The sequence below is a fragment of the Phymastichus coffea genome, unplaced genomic scaffold, assembly GCF_024137745.1.
Source record: "Phymastichus coffea isolate CEN01 unplaced genomic scaffold, Cenicafe_Pcof_1.1 PCOF00011, whole genome shotgun sequence".
In the NCBI taxonomy this organism is placed as follows: Eukaryota; Metazoa; Arthropoda; class Insecta; order Hymenoptera; family Eulophidae; genus Phymastichus; species Phymastichus coffea.
Window position 1 is genome coordinate 3,889,773 of NW_026706822.1, and position 19,986 is coordinate 3,909,758.

At 35.0% G+C, this 19,986-nt stretch overlaps 1 protein-coding gene across 3 annotated transcripts in view; it reads left to right on the plus strand.

Moving 5' to 3' along the window:
• LOC131672448 (talin-2) overlaps window positions 1-19,986 on the plus strand; it is an 870,100-nt gene that overhangs the window by 782,305 nt on the left and 67,809 nt on the right. For 2 of the 3 annotated variants that reach the window (XM_058949672.1, XM_058949665.1), the window contains exon 15: window positions 15,157-16,295. The exons of the other annotated variant lie outside the window; for it this stretch is intronic. In XM_058949672.1, the coding sequence (XP_058805655.1) occupies window positions 15,157-15,984 (828 nt within the window). In that variant the 3' untranslated portion in view covers window positions 15,985-16,295. Of the gene's footprint in view, window positions 1-15,156; window positions 16,296-19,986 lie in introns of those variants that run through there. 3 annotated transcript variants of the gene reach the window in all.

Below are 19,986 nucleotides of genomic sequence, written 5' to 3' on the forward strand. Positions count from 1 at the left end.
GAGAAATCATTTTATTGTCTGATATACAAATTTGGATACTGATAGCGCCATCTGAATATTTCCGTGGCCTCCATTTCCACCCCCCTCCCCCCCATAAAGTCCGTCAGCATGTAATATTATGAGGGACCCCTAGTTAAGACTAACATTCGATGCGAACAGAAATCTGACTTTCCACGAATTCATCTATTGGTCTACTTATTCAATGACGTCAATGTCGCTCTTGATCACGACTTCGAATGTGCTAATTTTATCTGACTCGGTCGGTAAGGTCTAGTTCGCTACCCGTCGCTTTTAATATCACATAGGTATATTTCTGTAGGATCTACATCTACAAATTGTACACGTTTTTACAATTTTTAGTCATTGCATTACAATTTTTATTTACATTGCATTTATTATTCGCTGTGACATGATTTTTTTTCAATGATAATTTATAGTTTCTTTATTTCGTAGCGCCCTCGCGGTCAATGTATATGCTCATACGAATAATTTAAAAAGGTGTTTATCAGTTACTTGCACGCACTGTTCGTTATTAGCTTTTTCTTTCTACTTCTTCTCCCTCTCTTTCTATAGTCTATTCCATCTCAAAATCGTCAAAATGGCCGCCGCCGCTCATCCACGTGCACTTCGCTCTCGGTGCCGGTTCGGTTTATGCTTGCTGTAGCAATCGGGTGTGTCGGTTTTCCCGGTCATTTTCTCCGTTTTTTCGCGACTGTTGACGGTTTTTCTCACCGTCAACATCCGCGTATGGAATGCAAAGCTCGTCGGCTTGCATCGTCGTTTTCCCTGGCGTGGGTGGGCCGATTTTCACGGAACAAAGTATTTCGATTTCTTTATTTATTTTTTTAATTAATTCGCGCGGTCACGTGGCAGGTTAAATTACGGCAACTCTTTTCAATAACGATACACCACATTACATATGTTGTACATCTGTCGTAAATGTCAAGTCAAACGTTCTTACTAAATTAAGATGAATACAATTATTAATCACAATTTTATATAGTTATAACTTTATGCAGTTAATTATGAACTACAATAGTTATAAGATATAGGACATTTTCTGTAGCAAACAATCTGACTACTGGTTTCACTAACAATTTTTATCATAATTTTAAACTATAGTAAAGATAAAAAAACATTTACAAAATTAGATAATAATGAAATTGATCATGATAAAATTACTGCAATAAACAACATGTCACAAATTAATCAGTCATGTAATCAGTATAACACTATTCTACTAATGGTACATATTGAATGAACTTACTAACTTTCACATAATTTTTCTGTCTTTCACATAATTCCTGCCTTTCTCATTTTTCGCCTTTTATTTTCTTCTCTGGCTTCTCTGCTTTGGCTAAAGCCATTGCTTTTAGATACTTTTTTCTACTCTTTATTACTTTCTGTTTAGCTATTTTGCCATTTTTTAGTCTACACCTGCCACTCATTTTTATATATTAAATAATAATTGAGATAAAGGTAGAAACCTTTTGTATCAACTATTACATGTATATTTATTACCTATTGCTTTCTTTTCAAAGTTGCCGCATCTGTATTTTTATGCGCGCAGAGTAGTATTCGTGTACATTAATAGACTATTGCTATATGTATGTAAACAGTAATTTACAAAAGTTTAGATACATAAAGTAGAACGGATAATAGCTTATAGTATAGTCTTCGACTTATATTTTTTAAGAGTATTGTATTTTAACATGGAAATTATAATGATTGATGTTTCCTATTCTCCGTTTTATTACTATCTAGTTACATGGAATCTCATACATCTTGAACAAACTATGTCATTTAGATATTACTTCCTATTATATTTAATGCTATCGCAACTGTAATATAGTGTAATGTTTAGTTAATTATAAGCATTACAGTATTAATATTTAATACATATTTTGCTGTAATTGTTTCTTATATAGTTATACATAACTCCGTCAACTTTAATGATTACATTTTGTATTCTACTATTTCAATTTAAAAAAAATTGGATTACCTTACGGTATTGTGGCGGCTTTACCCGCAAGTAATGATGCGGTTCTCAATGACATCATCTCTCGGCCGATAGCAATGGCTATAGCAAAGAACGGAATTTCAGAGCTCTCTCTCTCTCTCTCTCTCTCTCTCTCTCTCTCTCTCTCTCTCTCTCACTTCTTTTTCGACTGTTGCGACAAACACATTGCGAACGTGCTAAAGTTTTAAACCAATTCTTCTCACTTTAAACCTTGTAAACAAGTTTCATGTCAGTAAAGCTTTATTTATCCAAATCTTTGTAAATCAGTAAGTTTTCCACCATCGCGCTTACTGCCTGTCAATCTACGGCCACAAGGCTCACGAGTGCGGGTTTAGCCCGCATAGTGATCCTACATCGCACTTACCTCCTGAACTTGCATATCATTCATTATTCTTAAAATTTCTTGTATTTATATCTGGTTTCAGTACATTCTTGTGCGTTGTCAATTTCATAAACTTAAAATTTGTGATTTAATAGTTTTTCTTGAAGAACATTGTATTTTTTTCTATCTATTTCTACATGTGACTAATTTTCAATAATCTGCATGCACATCACCTTTATTAAGATAGTTTAATACAATAATTCTATCTTTCATTCTGAATTGGAACAACTATATCTTCAAGTAACTCTTTTACTACATTATCATAAGTTGCATTTCTGTATCTCTCTAAGTTTGCTTCCATTCCTAGAGGTTAATGTGTCTGTCACCATTATTACATTAATTACATTAATTACATTAAAACTAGTATTGAACACACTTAACCCTTTTTTGTTTTATTAAATATTTATTAAATAATTTTTGTTTTATTAAATTTTTTCCTAAGTAAGCGATTAGTCTCTTATAATTCAACATTTAACTGCCTAAGTATGTAAATTTCTGCTTTCATCACAGTAAATAATTCTCTTCATCACCAATTGTACAGGCACACAAAAAAAGGTAATCTGTATCAAAAACGACATATATATATTCCCATGAATTTTGCCATACTGAATCCGAATCCGCAGTCAGTTTGGCCCCACCACGTAAAGATCAAGGGTATTTGAAGGTCAAACTAAAAAAAAGTAGTTTTAAAATATATAACTAGTGTTTTAAGGTATGGTTTTAAGGATTCTTGATCTAAATCTAGAGTCTGTTTGACGTCAACATGTCGAAATCAAGGTAATTTTCAAGATCAAATGTGCATATTCTGCTAAACGTTCAATTTTAACTGCAGTTTCTGAAAGTACGAAAAATTTTACGTTCAGGTATAATATTTTTCATTTATTTTATCATGACTTTGTATGTCATTTGAAAGTCATTGAATGTTGATATCTTAAGAATTAGTATAACAATTTCAAAAATATAAAAGTATGCCTTTGTGAAATCAGGCAATTATTTTCATACGTTTTAAAGGTCACTGAATCCGAATCTCGGACCATGAAACGTCAGGTTCAAAGCCATTCATAGATCAAATTGAGGAAAAAAAACCATTTAAGGAGTAATGTTATGTGACGGACCATTTTTATGTATGTATGCATCAATGTAGATTTCGCCTGCAAGAGCTTCACTTGAGTTACGCCAAGGCCAAGTGCATAGCAATAAGAATCTATGATCAGCAGCACATGTGTGCACACCTCGGCGAGAACGAGTAGGAAAGACCGAGCGCGCTGCTATAGCATGCTACAGCAGTATGCTGTAACAGCATGCTGCAGTCAGCGTGTTTACTTAGGACTAAGGCAGCGATTAAAAACGTGTGAATCAGAGAGAGAAAGCGTGAAAGAAAAAGAGAGAGAAAGAAAACGTGCGAAGTAATAGCGAGGCTTAGAAGAGTCAATTAGAAGAGAGCACCCGTATAGTTAGGCTGCAAATATATTTCTCTGACATTGATATTGTGCTCTAGAAATCATTTTGTCACATATGTATAATTTCATATATAGCGTTCAAATAGTCGGATTGTAATAGTTAAAGGAATGGATTTGTGCATATACGAGGGCTGTCCTGGGTGACATCCTTCAAAGCAATCCCTACTTGATAGAATAACACGGTTCCATCGATGTTTCCACTTTTCAAAACAGTCCTGGAACTCACTTTTAGGGATAGCTTTAAGTACACTCGTCGCATTGTTTTCAACCGTTGTTTTGTCATCGAATCGGTGTCCTTTGAGTGGTTTTTTTAGTTTTGGAAACAGCCAAAAGTCACAAGGGGCTATGTTGGAACTGTATGGAGGTTGTCGAAGCAATGTGATATTGTGTTTGCTCAAAAACTGCTGCACAAGATTGGATGAATGCGCTGGCGCATTATCGTGATGGAGAAGCCAGTCACCACTTTCCCAAAAGTGCGGCCATTTTCTTCTTACTGCATCACGCAAACGTTTCAAAATTTGAACGTAGTATTCTTTATTGATTGTCTGACCTGTTCGTGCATATTCGTGAAGTACAACACCTTCACAATCGAAAAAACAATCATCATTGACTTAACATTGCTCCGACTTTGACGTGCTTTTTTTGATCTTGGCGATTTAGAATGCTTCCACCGTGAAGATTGTTGTTTTGTTTCAGGATCATAACCATAAACCCATGATTCATCACCTGTAATAGCTTTTCTAAGCGCATTATCATCATTATTGATCATTTCCAGATTGTCCAGAGCGATTTCTAAGCGAATGTTCTTCTGCTCTGCTGTGAGCAATTTTGGGATGAATTTCGCACACACGCGTTTCATTCCTAAATTTTTGGTTAACATTTCTGAAATTATAGTTTTTGGTATCCCAAGGTCTTCTTCTAGTTCTCGCACAGTCATACGATGATCTTGTTTGATTGCAAGCCGCACCCGATCAATATTATCTACGGTTTTTGTCGTCGAAGGTCGACCGGAACGAGAATCACTATCGACAGAAGTGCGACTATCCTTGAACCGTTTATACCACTCTTTTATTCGTGTTTTGCTCATACACTCGCTTCCGAAGGCCTTTTGCATCATTTCAATAGTTTCCGAACTTGTTTTTCCGAGTTGAAAGCAAAATTTGATGCAAATTCGTTGATCTTGTTTTTCAGTCATTTTTGACAATATCAAAATCCGACGAACAGGAAAAAGGTACTGTAAACAAAGACACACTGCGCATGAACTATACGTCCGGCAGGTATCAATAAGTAACCAATAGATTCGTGAGGCTTTACTGTTGACGTTTCTGTCCGGTAGAGGTCGCTCGAACACTATGGCGCGAAGATATAAACGTAGGCCCGATACTTTCCGGACAGACCTCGTAAATTAACTGAAAAGCAATATCAATTTCAATGTACTTCGGAATGTCAAATTTCTTTTTCACGTTTGAAAGAGATTCTCTCAACACCACCCATTTTAGCTTTTCCACTAGAAAATTTTTCTTTCACTATAGATACAGATGCGTTTGATCATGGGATAGGGGCTATACTATCTCAAGTACAGGATGGAGAAGAAAAAGTGATTGCCTATTATAGCAGAGTTTTGATAAAAGCTGAGAAAAATTACTGTGCTACTCGCAGAGTGTTGTTAGCTGTTGTAGATTCAATACACCATTTTCACAATTATCTATATGGTAAACCATTTTTCATTCATACTGATTATTCAGCATTAACGTAGCTCCTTTCATTTAAAAACTTAGACGGTTAATTAATAGATGGATAACAAAGTTAGATCAATATAACTTTAAAATTCTGCATCGTAAAGGTACTTCTCATGGAAATACAGATGGCCTTTCTCAACGCCCTTGCTAAAATTCTTCTTGTAAGTATAGCTTTAACATAGAATCTAAGTATATTCCAAATGCCTCTGTCGGATATATTGTTTTTGACCAAACATCCAAAATTATATGGCAAGATCGACAACGATAAGACAAAGTTCTCCGTGTTATTTTGACTAGTAAAAAATGTGGGATTAAATTATCATATCAGGATATCTTTTCTAAAGATGAATTTACAAAAGTACGAGTATATCTATTTCAATGGGATTCACTTGTTGTTTATGATGAATTTTTATACAGGAAATGGATTTGACCTAATCTAAAAAAACGATTCTATTGGGCATGTTGTAAGAAAAATGTTGAACACTAATGCAAATCTTGTTTAACGTGTATTGTAAAAAAAGTTTCTTCGAATAAACGTCACAATCTGAAGCGAATTTATAATGTGGGATCACCTTTTCATAGAGCTCAGATAGATATTTTAATAGTGACAGATTGTTCTACTAAGTGGGTAGAAGCTTTTTCCCTTTCTTCTATGAAAACAAAAACTATCGTTGATATATTTGTTTGAAAAATTGTGTGTAGATATAGAGTTTCTCTCGAAATCCATACTGATCAAGGTCGTAATTTGGATTCTAAATTAATTAAAGAATTAGCACACGTATTAGGAATTCAGGAAACTAGAACAACACCTTTACATCCACAATAAAACGGTCAAGTTAAGAGAAAACAGAATACTATTGGAATATTTATCCAAATTCATACAAGATAAATAAACAGATTAAGTTCATTATGTCTCCTTTAACTTATTAGCTTATAGATCTGCCGTACATTTCACAACAGGAGTCACTCCAACTGAGATGTACACTGGTGCCGATTTAAGATTGCCTTAGATTTGATACGTGCATCACTTCCTACTCCGACTTAATCGACAACATCTATCAACTACGTCCTCAAGCTAACCCTACATTAAATAAAATTCACAATTGGGCTCGACACAACATTAAATTACTTTCTCAACGGAACAAAAACTACTATGATAAGAACGCTAGGCATAGTTATTTTTCGAATGGACAAAAATTTACGTTTTTCAATCCCCGAAGAACTAAAAGAAAAACACCCAAACTTCAGTGCAACTGGGATGGGCTATACATTATTATACAGAAAATGAACGATGTTGTTTACTGTAACCAATAATCACTAAGATACAAGAAGAAAATAGTCTACATTAACAGATTATCAATTTATCACGATAGGTAATCTTTCTGCTTTGTTCACGGTTTTTTTGAGCCATGGTTTTTCCCGTGAACCGTCGTCTAAATGCTGGAGCAGGGACAGAGGCTAGGTACCATGGTATGTCAGCTCTCCACTCTCGTCCATGGACGATTATCACACATGATTAACAGAGATTTTCAAGATGATTCAAAACAGCACTGCTGTGTTGTTTTGAAGAAATTTGATTGTTAATAAGAGACGCACCCTTTGGCTGATTACCAAAGAATTAGCCTGCTTGGTATACTGGTTTCTTCGGTTTTGATGATTAAAGACATTATCAAGACATCTGATTGTGATAAAATAGATCACATCAAGAGATGGGTCTTTTGGCTTTTAAAGAAGATGTAAATCGTTTGATAATATTTCATTTGACACTACTACATTATTTAGAGAATTTGAATTATCATCAAGAAAGGGACCCTTCAGTTATTTGCAAAGGATTACGCCACTTGGTGTACAACTTTCTCTAGTTTTGTTATTTGTCTTTCTTTTTAGATTGTCGGAACAGGTTTAAGCTTATTGTTTTCTTGGAAAGTAAATGCGATCAAAACATAACTAATTTGAATATCATCGGCTTAGATCAAGGCAAGGTTTCGCCTATGTTATCGATTGTATTCGAATAATCTCAAAAAGATTTAACCAAATATGGTGCATGATGCATACCCTGCAATAATGGTTGATTATTGTGTAAAAACATTGTTTTTTAATGATTTCAACGAACAAAAATATATTTACAGTCAATTTGGTCACGAGGGTTCCAAATCACAACTCCAAATGCATTTCTGTATACGTCTTACTGTCAAAAATCGATATACAACAATTAATCGTTAATAATTTTACAATCCGAATGTGTAACAGTCAATTGAGAACGCATAAGCGTGAATCAACTGAAATTTGAAATGCTCCTAACAATTTTCCAAAGCTTGAAAGTACCTTGTCCATTTTGGATGCTATACTTTTTTAAGACCGGAAAAGGTTTCAGTTTCAAATTTTACATAGGAATATTATATTTTACTCAAGCTTAACTTTCATTTGCAAGGTAATTTGCATTAACATTGCATTAACTTTAATTACATATTAATATTACATTATTCCTTTAATATAACATTTACTTTATACACTTTTCAACAACAAGACCACATCTATTTTAAATAGAATTCAACAACTCTACTGTTACTAAAAGTATATGAAGTTTCCTATTCACATACAATAATCATACATTTAATAAATTACGTAATTTGATTTCATCATTTGAATTTAAGATTGGTTTTATCAATAGCTTTATTTATGGTATAGGAGTAAATAAATGACTCTTCTGTATATTGGGTACTGCTAGAGTGATACTGAATTACCGATTAAGCTTCCGTAGTACTTTCGCATAATTAGTCTTATTGTAATAAAAAATACCTCATAGTAAATTTGTGAGCTCACTTAGACCAAAAAAAGTCCATTACAAAATATAAAGAAATTTTGTTACGAAGATCATTTTTTAGCCTCTACACTCAGTGCGTCATAATAAGATAAAAAAATCACCATTTTTCAGTTTAAGGCTTCGCATAATCATCTTGAATGTATCCAATTTTGGCCAGGTTTAATTTTAAGTTTAAAGTTTACGGCCTGTACATTAATAAATTTAAATTTATATATTGTATAATAATTTATATATATTTAATGTATATATCTTTTTATATAATAAAAATACTGGAGGTTATATTGAGACTTGGATGAGTGTGGACGTGTCTTGTGTGAGTGCTGAGTATAACTCAATTTGGAGAGAAGGAGAGCGGGAAGTGAAGGGAAAAGTGGAGAAAATGTACAGGAGGAGTGGAAAGGGGTTTGGAGAAGAGAAAAAGAGAGGGAAACAAAGGGCGAAGGAAGTAAGGTGAGAAAAAAATAAAGGGAGAAAGGATAGGTTAGGCTAGATAAGACAGAAGGCGGGAAAAGAGGAGCGTAGGAGAGGGGTATAAAGGCGAAGACAAAGGGAATAAGAGAGAGAGTTAAGGCGGGAGCAAGTTGGGGAATTTGAATAGGAAACAGGAACGAGATGTTTACAACGCCAGGAACAGCGAAAGAGAGGGACGGTAGAGGGGATAAGAGGAAGGCAAAGGGGGTGAGAGGTAGAGAGAGCGAAGAGGGCCTGAGGGGAGGAAACAAGGAAGAAGTGAGGCAGATGAAAAGGTACAAAAGTGAAAGCGAGGGGAGTGAAATAGATGGGGATGAAGGAAATGAAATGGACAGAACATTGATAGGGGTGGGTGAGAGTAAAGGAGAAGATAACGCAATTGAAAGAGTACTAGCAGAAATGAGAGAACTGAGAAGAGCGGGGAAGAGAGAAAGAGAGGAACTGCTAAATGAAATGATGAGGCGAATGGAAGAGGCGGAGAAAAAAAGAGAAGCAAAATGGGAGAGAGGGTTAGAAAATCTTAGAGAAGAATTAGAGAAAGATAGAGAGGAAAGGAAAAAAGAGAAAAGAGAAGAAAAAAGAAGATAAGAGAAGTGGGAAGAAAGAATGACTGGATTGGAAGAGGAGGTGAATAAGATAAAAAAATGCGTGGAAGGAAGAGAGACAAGGGCAGAAGAAAAAGGAGTAGATAATAGGGATGAAATGGATCACATGAAGGAGAGGATGGATAGAGAAAGTAGGGTAAATAATATAATTGTAACGGATCTGGAGAGAGAATTGAAATGGGAAAAAAAAGGAGATGCAGAGGAATGGTTAAAGGACAGAATGGGAATTAAGGGGGAAATAATAAGCCTAAGGAGTATAGGAGGACCAGAAATAAAACAGAGACAGGAAGGGATAGAGTATAGAAGGAAGAGGATGTGGCAAATAAAGTGTGCCTCATGGGAACAAAAGGAGGGAATAATGAAGAAAAAAAGTAAACTAGGGGAGAAAAAAATATATATAGATCACGACTGGACGTGGAAACAGAGGAAAATAAGAGAGGAGGTAAGAAGAAAAGCAAGAGAATTGAAAAATAAGGGCAAGGAAGTTAAAATATGGCACAACGGGTTAAGAGCAGGGGAGGAAGAGTGGAGGTGGAATGAGAGAGAAGAAAGAATGACAAAGAAAGGAATGGAAGGGTTTCGGAAATAAATGTGAGAGAGGAGAGAAGAGAGAAGAGGTGAAGGGAAGAAAAACAGTAAAAATGTTATTCTGGAATGTGGTGGGAATAAAGAGCTTGGAAGAAGAAGACTGGAAATACATCAGAAATTTTGATATAGTAGAACTTATGGAAACATGGGTGAAAAGAGAAGAAGCAGAAATAGGAATAGGAAGAAATTTGCATGAGTATAACATTGAATGGAGGGACTCGAGAAGGAAAGGAAAGAGGGGTAGGGAGATAGGGGGTGGACTGATGGCAGTTAGAGAAAGACAAGGGAGAATAAAGGTAAAATGGAAGAAAGAAAGGACAGAAGAAGTCATTGTAGGGGAAATAGAGATAGAGAGAGAGAAATGCACGGTTGCATCAGTCTACATGCAGCATAAGAAAAAAGAAAATTATGAGTACCTAACCGAAGAAATAGAGGAAAATAGAGGAAAAATATTAATAATAGGAGGAGACTTTAACGCTAGAACAGGAGGCGAAGGAAGAGAATGAGATAGCGAAGGACAGACAGAAGAAATAAATACAAAGGATGGTACGATAAACGCAGAAGGGGAAGAGATGGTGAAATGGCTAGGAGAGACGGGATTAGTGATTATGAATGGGAAAAAAGAGGGAGATGAAGAGGGAAAAATTACATATATAGGAGCGAGAGGGATGTCGACGATTGACTACATAATAGGAAATATAGGAGGGGAAGAGAGAGTGAAGAAAATGCAAATGGGAGAGAGAATCAAATCGGATCACCTACCAGTAGAAGTGGAGCTAGAAAACAGGGTTGAAGAAGAAGAAAACAGAGAAAAAGAAAGGTTAAGAGAAGACTGGAGCGAAGAAGGAATAAAAGAGTATCACAGATGGATAGGAGCAGTAGAAGGAACGAAAAATGGGAAGAGATAAAAATTAGAGTACAGAACGCTATAACAAAAAAGAAAATAAGAAGTAAAAAAGGAACAAGAAAAAGCTGGTGGAGAGAAGAATGCAAGGTAAAAAGAGACAAGGTAATGAATGCTCTGAAAGAACTAAGAAAAGGAATTGGGGATAGAAGCAGATACCTGGAAGCAAAGAGGGAAAACAGAGAGGAAATAAGAAAGGCAAAAGAAGAGGAAGGAAGGAAAGTGGCGGAGGAAATAAGCAAAGATAGAACGAGAAGGAAATTTTAGGAAAAAGTGGGCGGAGGAAAGAAAAAAAGAGCAAAAATAGACGAAAAAATAAGCAATGAGGAATGGCTAAAACACTTCAAGAAGCAGCTGGGAGAAAAAGAAAAGGACTACAATAAAATAGAAGAAAGAGAAGAATGGGAAAGAGGGGAAAAAGAAGAAAGAGGGGAAATAAAAGTAAAAGAGGTAGTAGAGGTGATAAAGAGAATGAAAAAGAAAAAAGCAACAGGAGAAGATGGGATTGCAAATGAAGCGTGGATGGCTGGGACGGAAAGCCTAATAAATGATCTGACAAAATGTCTAAATAGAGTATGGAACGGAGAAGGATACCCGAAGGAATGGACAAAGGGAATAATAATACCAGTATACAAGAGAGGAAAAAAAGAAGAAGTAAGCAATTATAGGGGTATAACACTGATGGACACAGGATATAAGATATATGCAGAAATAGTAAGGAAAAGACTAGATAGAGAGATAGAAGAAAAAGGAATACTAAGCGATACGCAAATGGGATTCAGACTAAAAAGAGGAACAACAGATGCAATATACGTGGGCACTAAAAACGGCAATAGGAAAAGAAATAAGGGAAAAGGTGGGAAATTGTTTGTCTTCTTCGCTGATATGAAAGCAGCGTTTGACAGGATAAGAAGAAAGAAGATATGGGAAATAATGAAGGAAAAAGAAATAGATAAAAGGATCAGAAGAAGCATAGAAGAAATATACAAGGAAACAGGATGCAGAATAAAAATTAGAGGAGAGATAATAGGGGAATTTGACACAGAAAAGGGAGTAAGGCAAGGGTGCCCGCTGAGCACCACGCTATTTAATCTTGCCTTTGCGGAGTTAGAAGAGAAAATGAGTAAAATTCAAGAAGGAGGAGTGGTAATAGGAAGAAAGAAAATTTGGACGATAGGATACGCGGATGATATAGTAATGATGGCAAAAAATGAAAATGGGATGAAAGAGATGCTGAAAAAACTAAGGATATTCTTAGAGGAAAGAGGGCTGGAATTAAACGTAGAAAAGTCAAAAATGATGAAATGTAAGAAAGGAGGAGGAAGAGGAAAGAAAGAAAGTTTTGAGTGGATAGGAAAGAAAATTGAAATGGTAAAAGAATATAACTATCTGGGATACATAATAAACAAAAACAATGGGAATAAGAGACATATAAAGAAAACAGAAGGTAAAATAAATATGGGACTAGGAAAAGTATGGGGGTTGGGAAAAAGATTATTTAAAGAAAATTGGAAGCTAAGGATGATGTTATTTGACGCGTTAGTGAAAAGCGTGATAATGTACGGAGCAGAAATACGGGGGTGGAAAAGATACGAGGAAATAGAAAGACTACAAATGAAATATATAAAATGGGTACTGGGTTTGGACAGAAACACACCGAGTTATCTGATAAAATGGGAAACAGGAAGAAAAGAAATAAAAGAAAAAGCAATGGAGAGAACGATGAGATATGAAAATAAAATTAAAGAAGAGAGGGATGGAACAATAAAGAAAGAAGCATGGAGAGAAATGAAGAGAAACGAAAGGAAAAGAGAAGAAAGAAATGAAAAAAAAGGAGAGAGAGAAGAAAGACTAGGGGAAAGTAAGAAATACAGAGAGAGAGAAGAAGGAGACGATGAAAGAGAAGAGTTCTGGGATGAAGTAAGAGAAGAATTGAAGAAAAAAAAAGAAAAAGAAATGGAAGATAAGTTGGAAGAATCAAGATATATAAGAGAGTGGAAGGGGATAAAGGAAGAAATGAAGAAGTGTAGACTAAAAGAAATACAAAATGAAGGGAAAATAAGAGGCCTACAAATAAGAGAGAGGTTTAGGTTATGGAACGAGACAAGAGGGAGTAGATACTGGGAAAAAGAAGAAAATAAGAAATGTAGAATGTGCCAAAAAGAAGAGGAAGATTGGAAACACATAGTAGAAAAATGCGAAATGACAAGAAAAGAAGGAGAAAAGTGGGAAGAAATAATAGTTGGGAGCAAAGATAAAATAGCATGGATGAGGGAACTAAAGTGGAAAAGAAGAAGAAAAGAAGAAGAAAAAGAGAAAGAAAAAGAAAAGTGAAAAGAGAGAAGAAAGAAATTGGTAAGAGAGAATTGTAGTAAGCATAAGTGAAAGCAGAGGGAGCGGAGGAGATCGCAGAAAAGGTTTAAAAGCCTTAATACGGACAGGTGAGAAGTCCGGCTAGATAAAAAAGAAATAAAAGAAAATTCATAGAGTAAAGAAGGCGAAAGAAAAGATTAACGAAAATGGATGAAATTGAAAGGAAAATAACGAAGATAGAAAGAGACAGAAGAGTAGAGAAAGAAGACCTGGAAGAATGGATGGAAATAGAAAGAAGAAAAAGAAGTGATGTGGAAAATAAGGTAAAAGAGTTGGAAAGAGAGGCTAGGAACCAGGAAATAAGACTAAGAACAATTGAGGAAAACCTAAAAGAAAGCAGAAAAGAAAGAGATGAGAAAGGAGCAGAAGAGGAAGTAGAGAGAAAAAAAGAGAAAAACAAAAGAAAAAAAAGGAAAATGGAAAGTGAGAGTGACGAATCACCAGGAGAAGAATGGGACGAGTGGAAAAAAATACTGGTAGTGAAAAAGGGACCAAAATGGGAAGGTGTGAAAATAGAAGAATGGTTTGAAAATGTTCATAAAGTGAAAGTGAATCACGTAAAGGAATAGGGAGAAAGGCTGAAAGTTGAGTTTAATAGCAGAGAAGACAGAGACAAGATATGGGACCTGGAAAGAGAAATATATAGAGAAGGAAAAATGAGCTTAGATGAGTGGCTGTCCTTTGAAGAAAGAAAAGAGAGGGACGAAATGGTAAGGGCAGCAAAGAAGGTCCTCAGTGCTTGCCAGGAAGTAGGAGTAGTAATGGACATCGTGGTAGAAAACAGAAGGATGATTATAAATGGGAGGACATACAGAAAGAGAGGAGGTAAGTATAGGAGGGAGAGAGAAAGAAAGAGGATGGGATAGAAGACGGAATGAAAGAGTGAGAAGAAGACGAAAAAAGGAAGGCAAATGGAAAAGAAGATGAGAAGGAAATACAAAAGACACTTACACGAACTAAAACTCAATCATACACACATACAACATAATCACACAAAACACAGGCAAAGGGAGGCAAGGCGCGTCACACAGTAGAGAAATGAAATGTGCTGTGTAAAAAAAAAAAAAATAAGATGTAACATTTAGTTGAATAAATTTATATATATATATATAATAAAAATACTTATTGTGTTTACTTTTATACAATAAAAGTAAAAATATTATATCTGTTTGATTTTTATTCAGTAATTAAATCTTAGTCTGAGATGAAATACTTTTCCTCTTTCATTTTTATTAATCAAAATAGAAACTTAAAAGGACAATAAATAAATTATAAAGAGCTATTCACGGTAATCGCTCAAAATAGTTTTGCTTAGTATTCTAAATCTGAAGAAGGTATAAGTAGTGATTAGAGTAGATAGATTTATTAGATAAAAGTGTCTGATTTATTTATTCTGAATTGTAGTATTATTTTAACCAAAAAAAATTTACGATTTGAAAATACTTTTCATAGGCCTAGATTTAATTTGGGTAATAATAAGTTAATCTCCTCTTTTTGATTGTAAAAAATATCAGATATTGTTATTTGAACGTTATACCATTGGACAATGACATTCATAATCTGACCCGATGTATTGGATGATTTGATAGGTACCAATTTACATGTAATACAAAATTATAATAAATCCCTATTATTTATTTTATTTTATATTGTTTTACCGCATAATGAATAATTTTATTTTTATAAATTGTGTTATTACTTACAAGCAATCTTATGTCGCGCGCGCGCGTGTGTGCGTGTGTGCGTTTGTGTATCAATGGCTATCACTAATGATCTCTTTTTTTTTTTAGGAAACTAAAGAAGAAATGAATTTTGATGAAATGATTTTAGAAGCTGCTAAATCAATAGCAGCTGCGACGTCAGCTTTGATAAAAGCAGCAAGCGCTGCGCAACGAGAATTGATATCTGCTGGTAAAGTTTCGCAAACCCTACTAACAAGTTCCGATGATGGACAATGGTCCGAAGGATTAATTTCTGCGGCAAGAATGGTTGCAGCTGCTACTCATAGCTTGGTTGAATCAGCTAATGCTTTGATTCAAAGTTTTAGCAGTGAAGAAAAGTTAATTTCAAGTGCGAAACAAGTGGCCAGTAGTACAGCTCAGCTTCTTGTAGCGTGTAAAGTAAAAGCTGATCCAGAAAGTGAAAACACTAAACGATTACAAGCTGCTGGAAATGCGGTTAAAAGAGCAACTGATAATTTAGTTCGTGCTGCTCAACAAGCTATACAAAACGAAGAAGAAAAATCTCTTATATTAAATCGGCGTATTGTAGGTGGCATCGCACAAGAAATAAACGCAAGATCGGAAGTTCTTCGAATCGAAAAAGAATTAGAAGAAGCTAGAGGAAGATTGACTGCAATAAGACAGGCCAAGTACCGAAATCGAACTGAAACATCAAGTAATGATATTGATAATGAACAAAGTGATGGTAATATTTTGCACCGGTGCGAGATTCTACCAGCTGTTACGCAATCTTTTTCATTTTTTACATGTTCAAGCGAAGAGCAACAAAATAATTCCATTATAGATAACAATTTAAAAAGCTCGAAAAAAGTTAATGAAACTCAACATTCTTTCGGAAAAAATAGAGAAAGTGAAGAATATTCACATTGTTTCTAAGGAAATTGACATTGTATATTTATACTTCATTCTGATCTCCATAGTCAGTGAAGTAACCTAGAACAATAATTAATTTCTTGCAAATTATTTCAGATAACTATACAGTAAATGAAACCATACTTATTATGAAAATGTAAATATGATATATAATCAAAAATCGAATTCAAACCATTTCAAAACTTATATTCCATTAATCATGATATGACAAAATTCAGCATTCATACATTATTAAATTGTAATACTAGTAAATGAAAGACTGCAGAAACATTTCATTGCAATAATGTACATTTATATATACATATATATATATATATATAAAGTGTCCAACTAAAATATTAATTGTTAATAAAGTATTAATTTTTACGTTTGAAATATATTAATAATTTATTCGACTTATCAATTATAAGACTTGTTGAACATAATGTCATTGAAGTAATTCCAGATCGATCTAACCAACTTCTGAAGGAATTTGATAAAAAATACGCCACTTTTTCTCTTTTTTGTAATGTAGAAGAAACATAAAACCTTTATTACGCAATGGAATTTTTAAGATAATAAAAAATGGATGCAAATTTTATTCAAATTCACCAAATCATACTCTTACGTACTTTTTTTAGTGTGATATTTTGAAGAAGACATCTTGAATTTACGAAAAAATATTTCAGAAAAATATTTCATAGAATAAAATATATTTCAAGTACTCAGTTCAATTTTGTAAATTTTATGGAATAATTTCTAAACGTATTCATAATTTTTTGCTATTTTCCATAATTTTTTATTATATGCAATGGATTCTCTAACTTTAAGATTGGTAAGTTTAATGTAAAACCGAATTTTCTGACTTTCAACAATTCATTATAAAGCGGTTCTATTGCTCTTTGAAATAAATCCTTGATTGATGATTATTGCACTTACTAGCAAAATACTTTTTTCGATGAAGAGTTTTCAAACTTAAGATTATCTGCGAGATCGAAGTGCTCTTTGCCGCTACTTATACGGTGAAATGCATTTTATGAAATCTTGGATTAAGACATTGTCAATTAACTAAACACTTGTAACCGATATTAGTTAGAATACACATATATACACACGCGTGCACGCACGTACCTATTACCCTGACAATGACGTAACTCAAACCCCGATAACAGAGATGCACAATCACATAGTTCGCAATTTACTGTTGGCCGAATGGCTAATGATTTCAGCCCAATACACAGTTCGACGCGTAAGTGCAAAAATGGCGGTGCTTCAACAAGGCGAATAGCTAGCGTGTCTGGCAACGCGTAATACTGCTCCGTTGCAACGACTCGTATCAATCACGTATTGCTAGAGTCCGAAAATTACATGTTAGTCATCACGACTGCTCGTTTTCTTACACATTCGGATAATCACCCAAACACGTACAAAGGAGAGAGATATACTAACCGTCTGGTGGTTTCTGCAGATCGATGATTTGTTGCTGACAGGTGACGGCGTGCACACTAAGCTAGAAGTGGTATAATATCATATTGGCTTGTTAATACCCACTCCCGCTAGAGTTATCGCGCTTACCATGGACCGAGTTTGCTCCTCATTTTCGAGCGGCCTCCCAGACCGCTGGCACTACTGTTGTTACTTTTCGCGATTCGAACGTACGCTCGCAAGTGGGCAAAACTTTTAGTTGTTCGGCGGATCCAAGATTATGGCGTAACGCCTCGTCGACTGACCTCTGGTACTTTGCGTTTCCTCTTTTCTCTTCATTTCTCTTATTTCTCTCTCAGTCTTCATCTCTCTCTCTCCCTTGTACTTAGGAAGAGTGCGAAATTAGTGCGCATTCACTCTCCACATCTTCATCCATTTCTTCCATAACGGTACAGTACCTCACACAAAACGAAATCAAATGACAGTGTGCATCATAAAAATGTGAAATCGACTAGCAGAGACAATTCCACCATTATCGCTCTCCCCCTGTCGAGACAACCGATCTTCCAACAGACAGATCCCTTTCCAACGTTTACACCTTTCCAGGCGTCATCATCAAGTTGGGCCTAAGATCATGAGTACTGAAACGATCACATAATATATTAAAAAATTGATAAATAAAAATAAAAACAACAACTAAACGATGATCTGAAAGAAATAGACAAATCCGAAAATACCTATTCGCGATGAATGATCACATGTCCCGACAGCAAAGGTTATGTGACCTTTCAAGTTTTAGTATACCTAAAAAACTACACAGAGCAGTTTAAAGTACAAGTCTTAAACTTTCAGATGGCGTTGAATTTGCACAGACATCTTTTTCTTTGCTGAGATATCATACTGTAAAGTTTCCATTTTTCTTAATTTTGCTTCATTCTACCTATACCGGTTCAAATCTTAGAGGAAACGATCAACTGCTTCAAAAGTGTATTTCGAAGTCATCCTAGATAATTATTTTCAATTTTCTTATTAATTTATCATCTATCCAATTATGTTAAATGTTACACAAGGTGAGTCATTTTAATCTATGGATCTCCATATTTCAAATTCTATGCATAGTACAGAAAAATAGTTCAGACAAAAGTTGCTTAATACCAAGAGGGTCATATTTTGGTGACCTTAAATTTAAGCTTGAAGATGATGGGTCAAGGTCATTCCAAGGTCAATGGTTTCTTTAAATAGAAATCGTTACTGTTTATCACGGATTCGGATTCTACATTAAATTCTACGTTCAAATCATATAAAATATGTGGGGTCCAATTGACCCCCACCTCACCCCCAGTCGTTTCGAGGTCAATCTTACTTTTTAAATGGAAGCGTTCATTTTTAATCGCAGGTTTGAATTCTACGTGAAATGATATGTTCAGATGATGGGATATTTATGGGGTCCGAATGACCTCCCCCCCAAAGTCATTGCAAGGTTAACCTTACTTTTTTAATGGAAACCTTTATTTCTCAAACCGGAGGAGGAAGGAAGGCTTAAAGGAGAAGGAAGGCCGGTGGAAGAGTGTGGACGTGTCTTGGCTGTGAGTACGAGTTTTGGTAAGAAAGTTAAAGAGGAAAAGTGTTTGAGAAAGGTGAAGACATTAAAGTAAGAGAAGTAAAAGAGGTAATAAGAAAAATGAAAAAGAAAGAAGCGACAGGAGAAGATGGTATAGGAAACGAAGTGTGGATGGATGGCACGGAAGGCTGGTTAAAAGATATGACAAAATGCTTAAACGGAATATGGAACGGAGAAGGATATCCGGAAGAATGGAGGAAGGGAATAATAGTACCAATATATAAGAAAGCGAGGAAAGAAGAAGTAGGAAACTATAGAGGAATAACGCTGATGGACACGGGATATAAAATATATGCGGAAATACTGAGGAAAAAGCTGGAAAGAGAATTAGAAGCTAAAGAAACGCTAAGCGATACGCAGATGGGATTTAGGAAGAAAAGAGGAACAATGGACGCAATATATATATATATTAAAAACAATAATAGGGAAGGAAATAAGGGAAAAAGGAGGAAAACTGTTTGTATTCTTTGCCGACATGAAAGCCGCTTTTGACAAGATAAAGAGGAAGAAAATATGGGAAACAATGAAAGAGAAAGGGATAAATAGAAAAATTAGGAAAATAATAGAAGAAATATACAAGAAAACAGGGAGTAAGGTAAAAGTTGGAGGAGAAATAATTGGGGAGTTTGAGACTTACAAAGGCGTAAGGCAAGGGTGCCCTTTGAGCACCACGCTATTTAATCTTGCCTTTGCTGACCTGGAAGTGAAGATCAAGCAGGTACAGGAAGGAGGGGTAGTGATAGGAAGGAAGAAAATATGGACATTGAAATATGCAGATGATATAGTGATGATGGCAAAGAGCGAAAGTGGAATGAAAGCAGTGCTGAAAAAATTAAAAAGATACCTGGAAGAAAGGGGATTAGAGTTAAATGTAGGAAAATCAAAGATGATGAAATGCAGGAGAGGAGGAGTAAGGGGGAAGGAAGAAGAATTCGAATGGGAAGGTGAGAAGATAGAAACGGTTAAAGAGTACATCTACT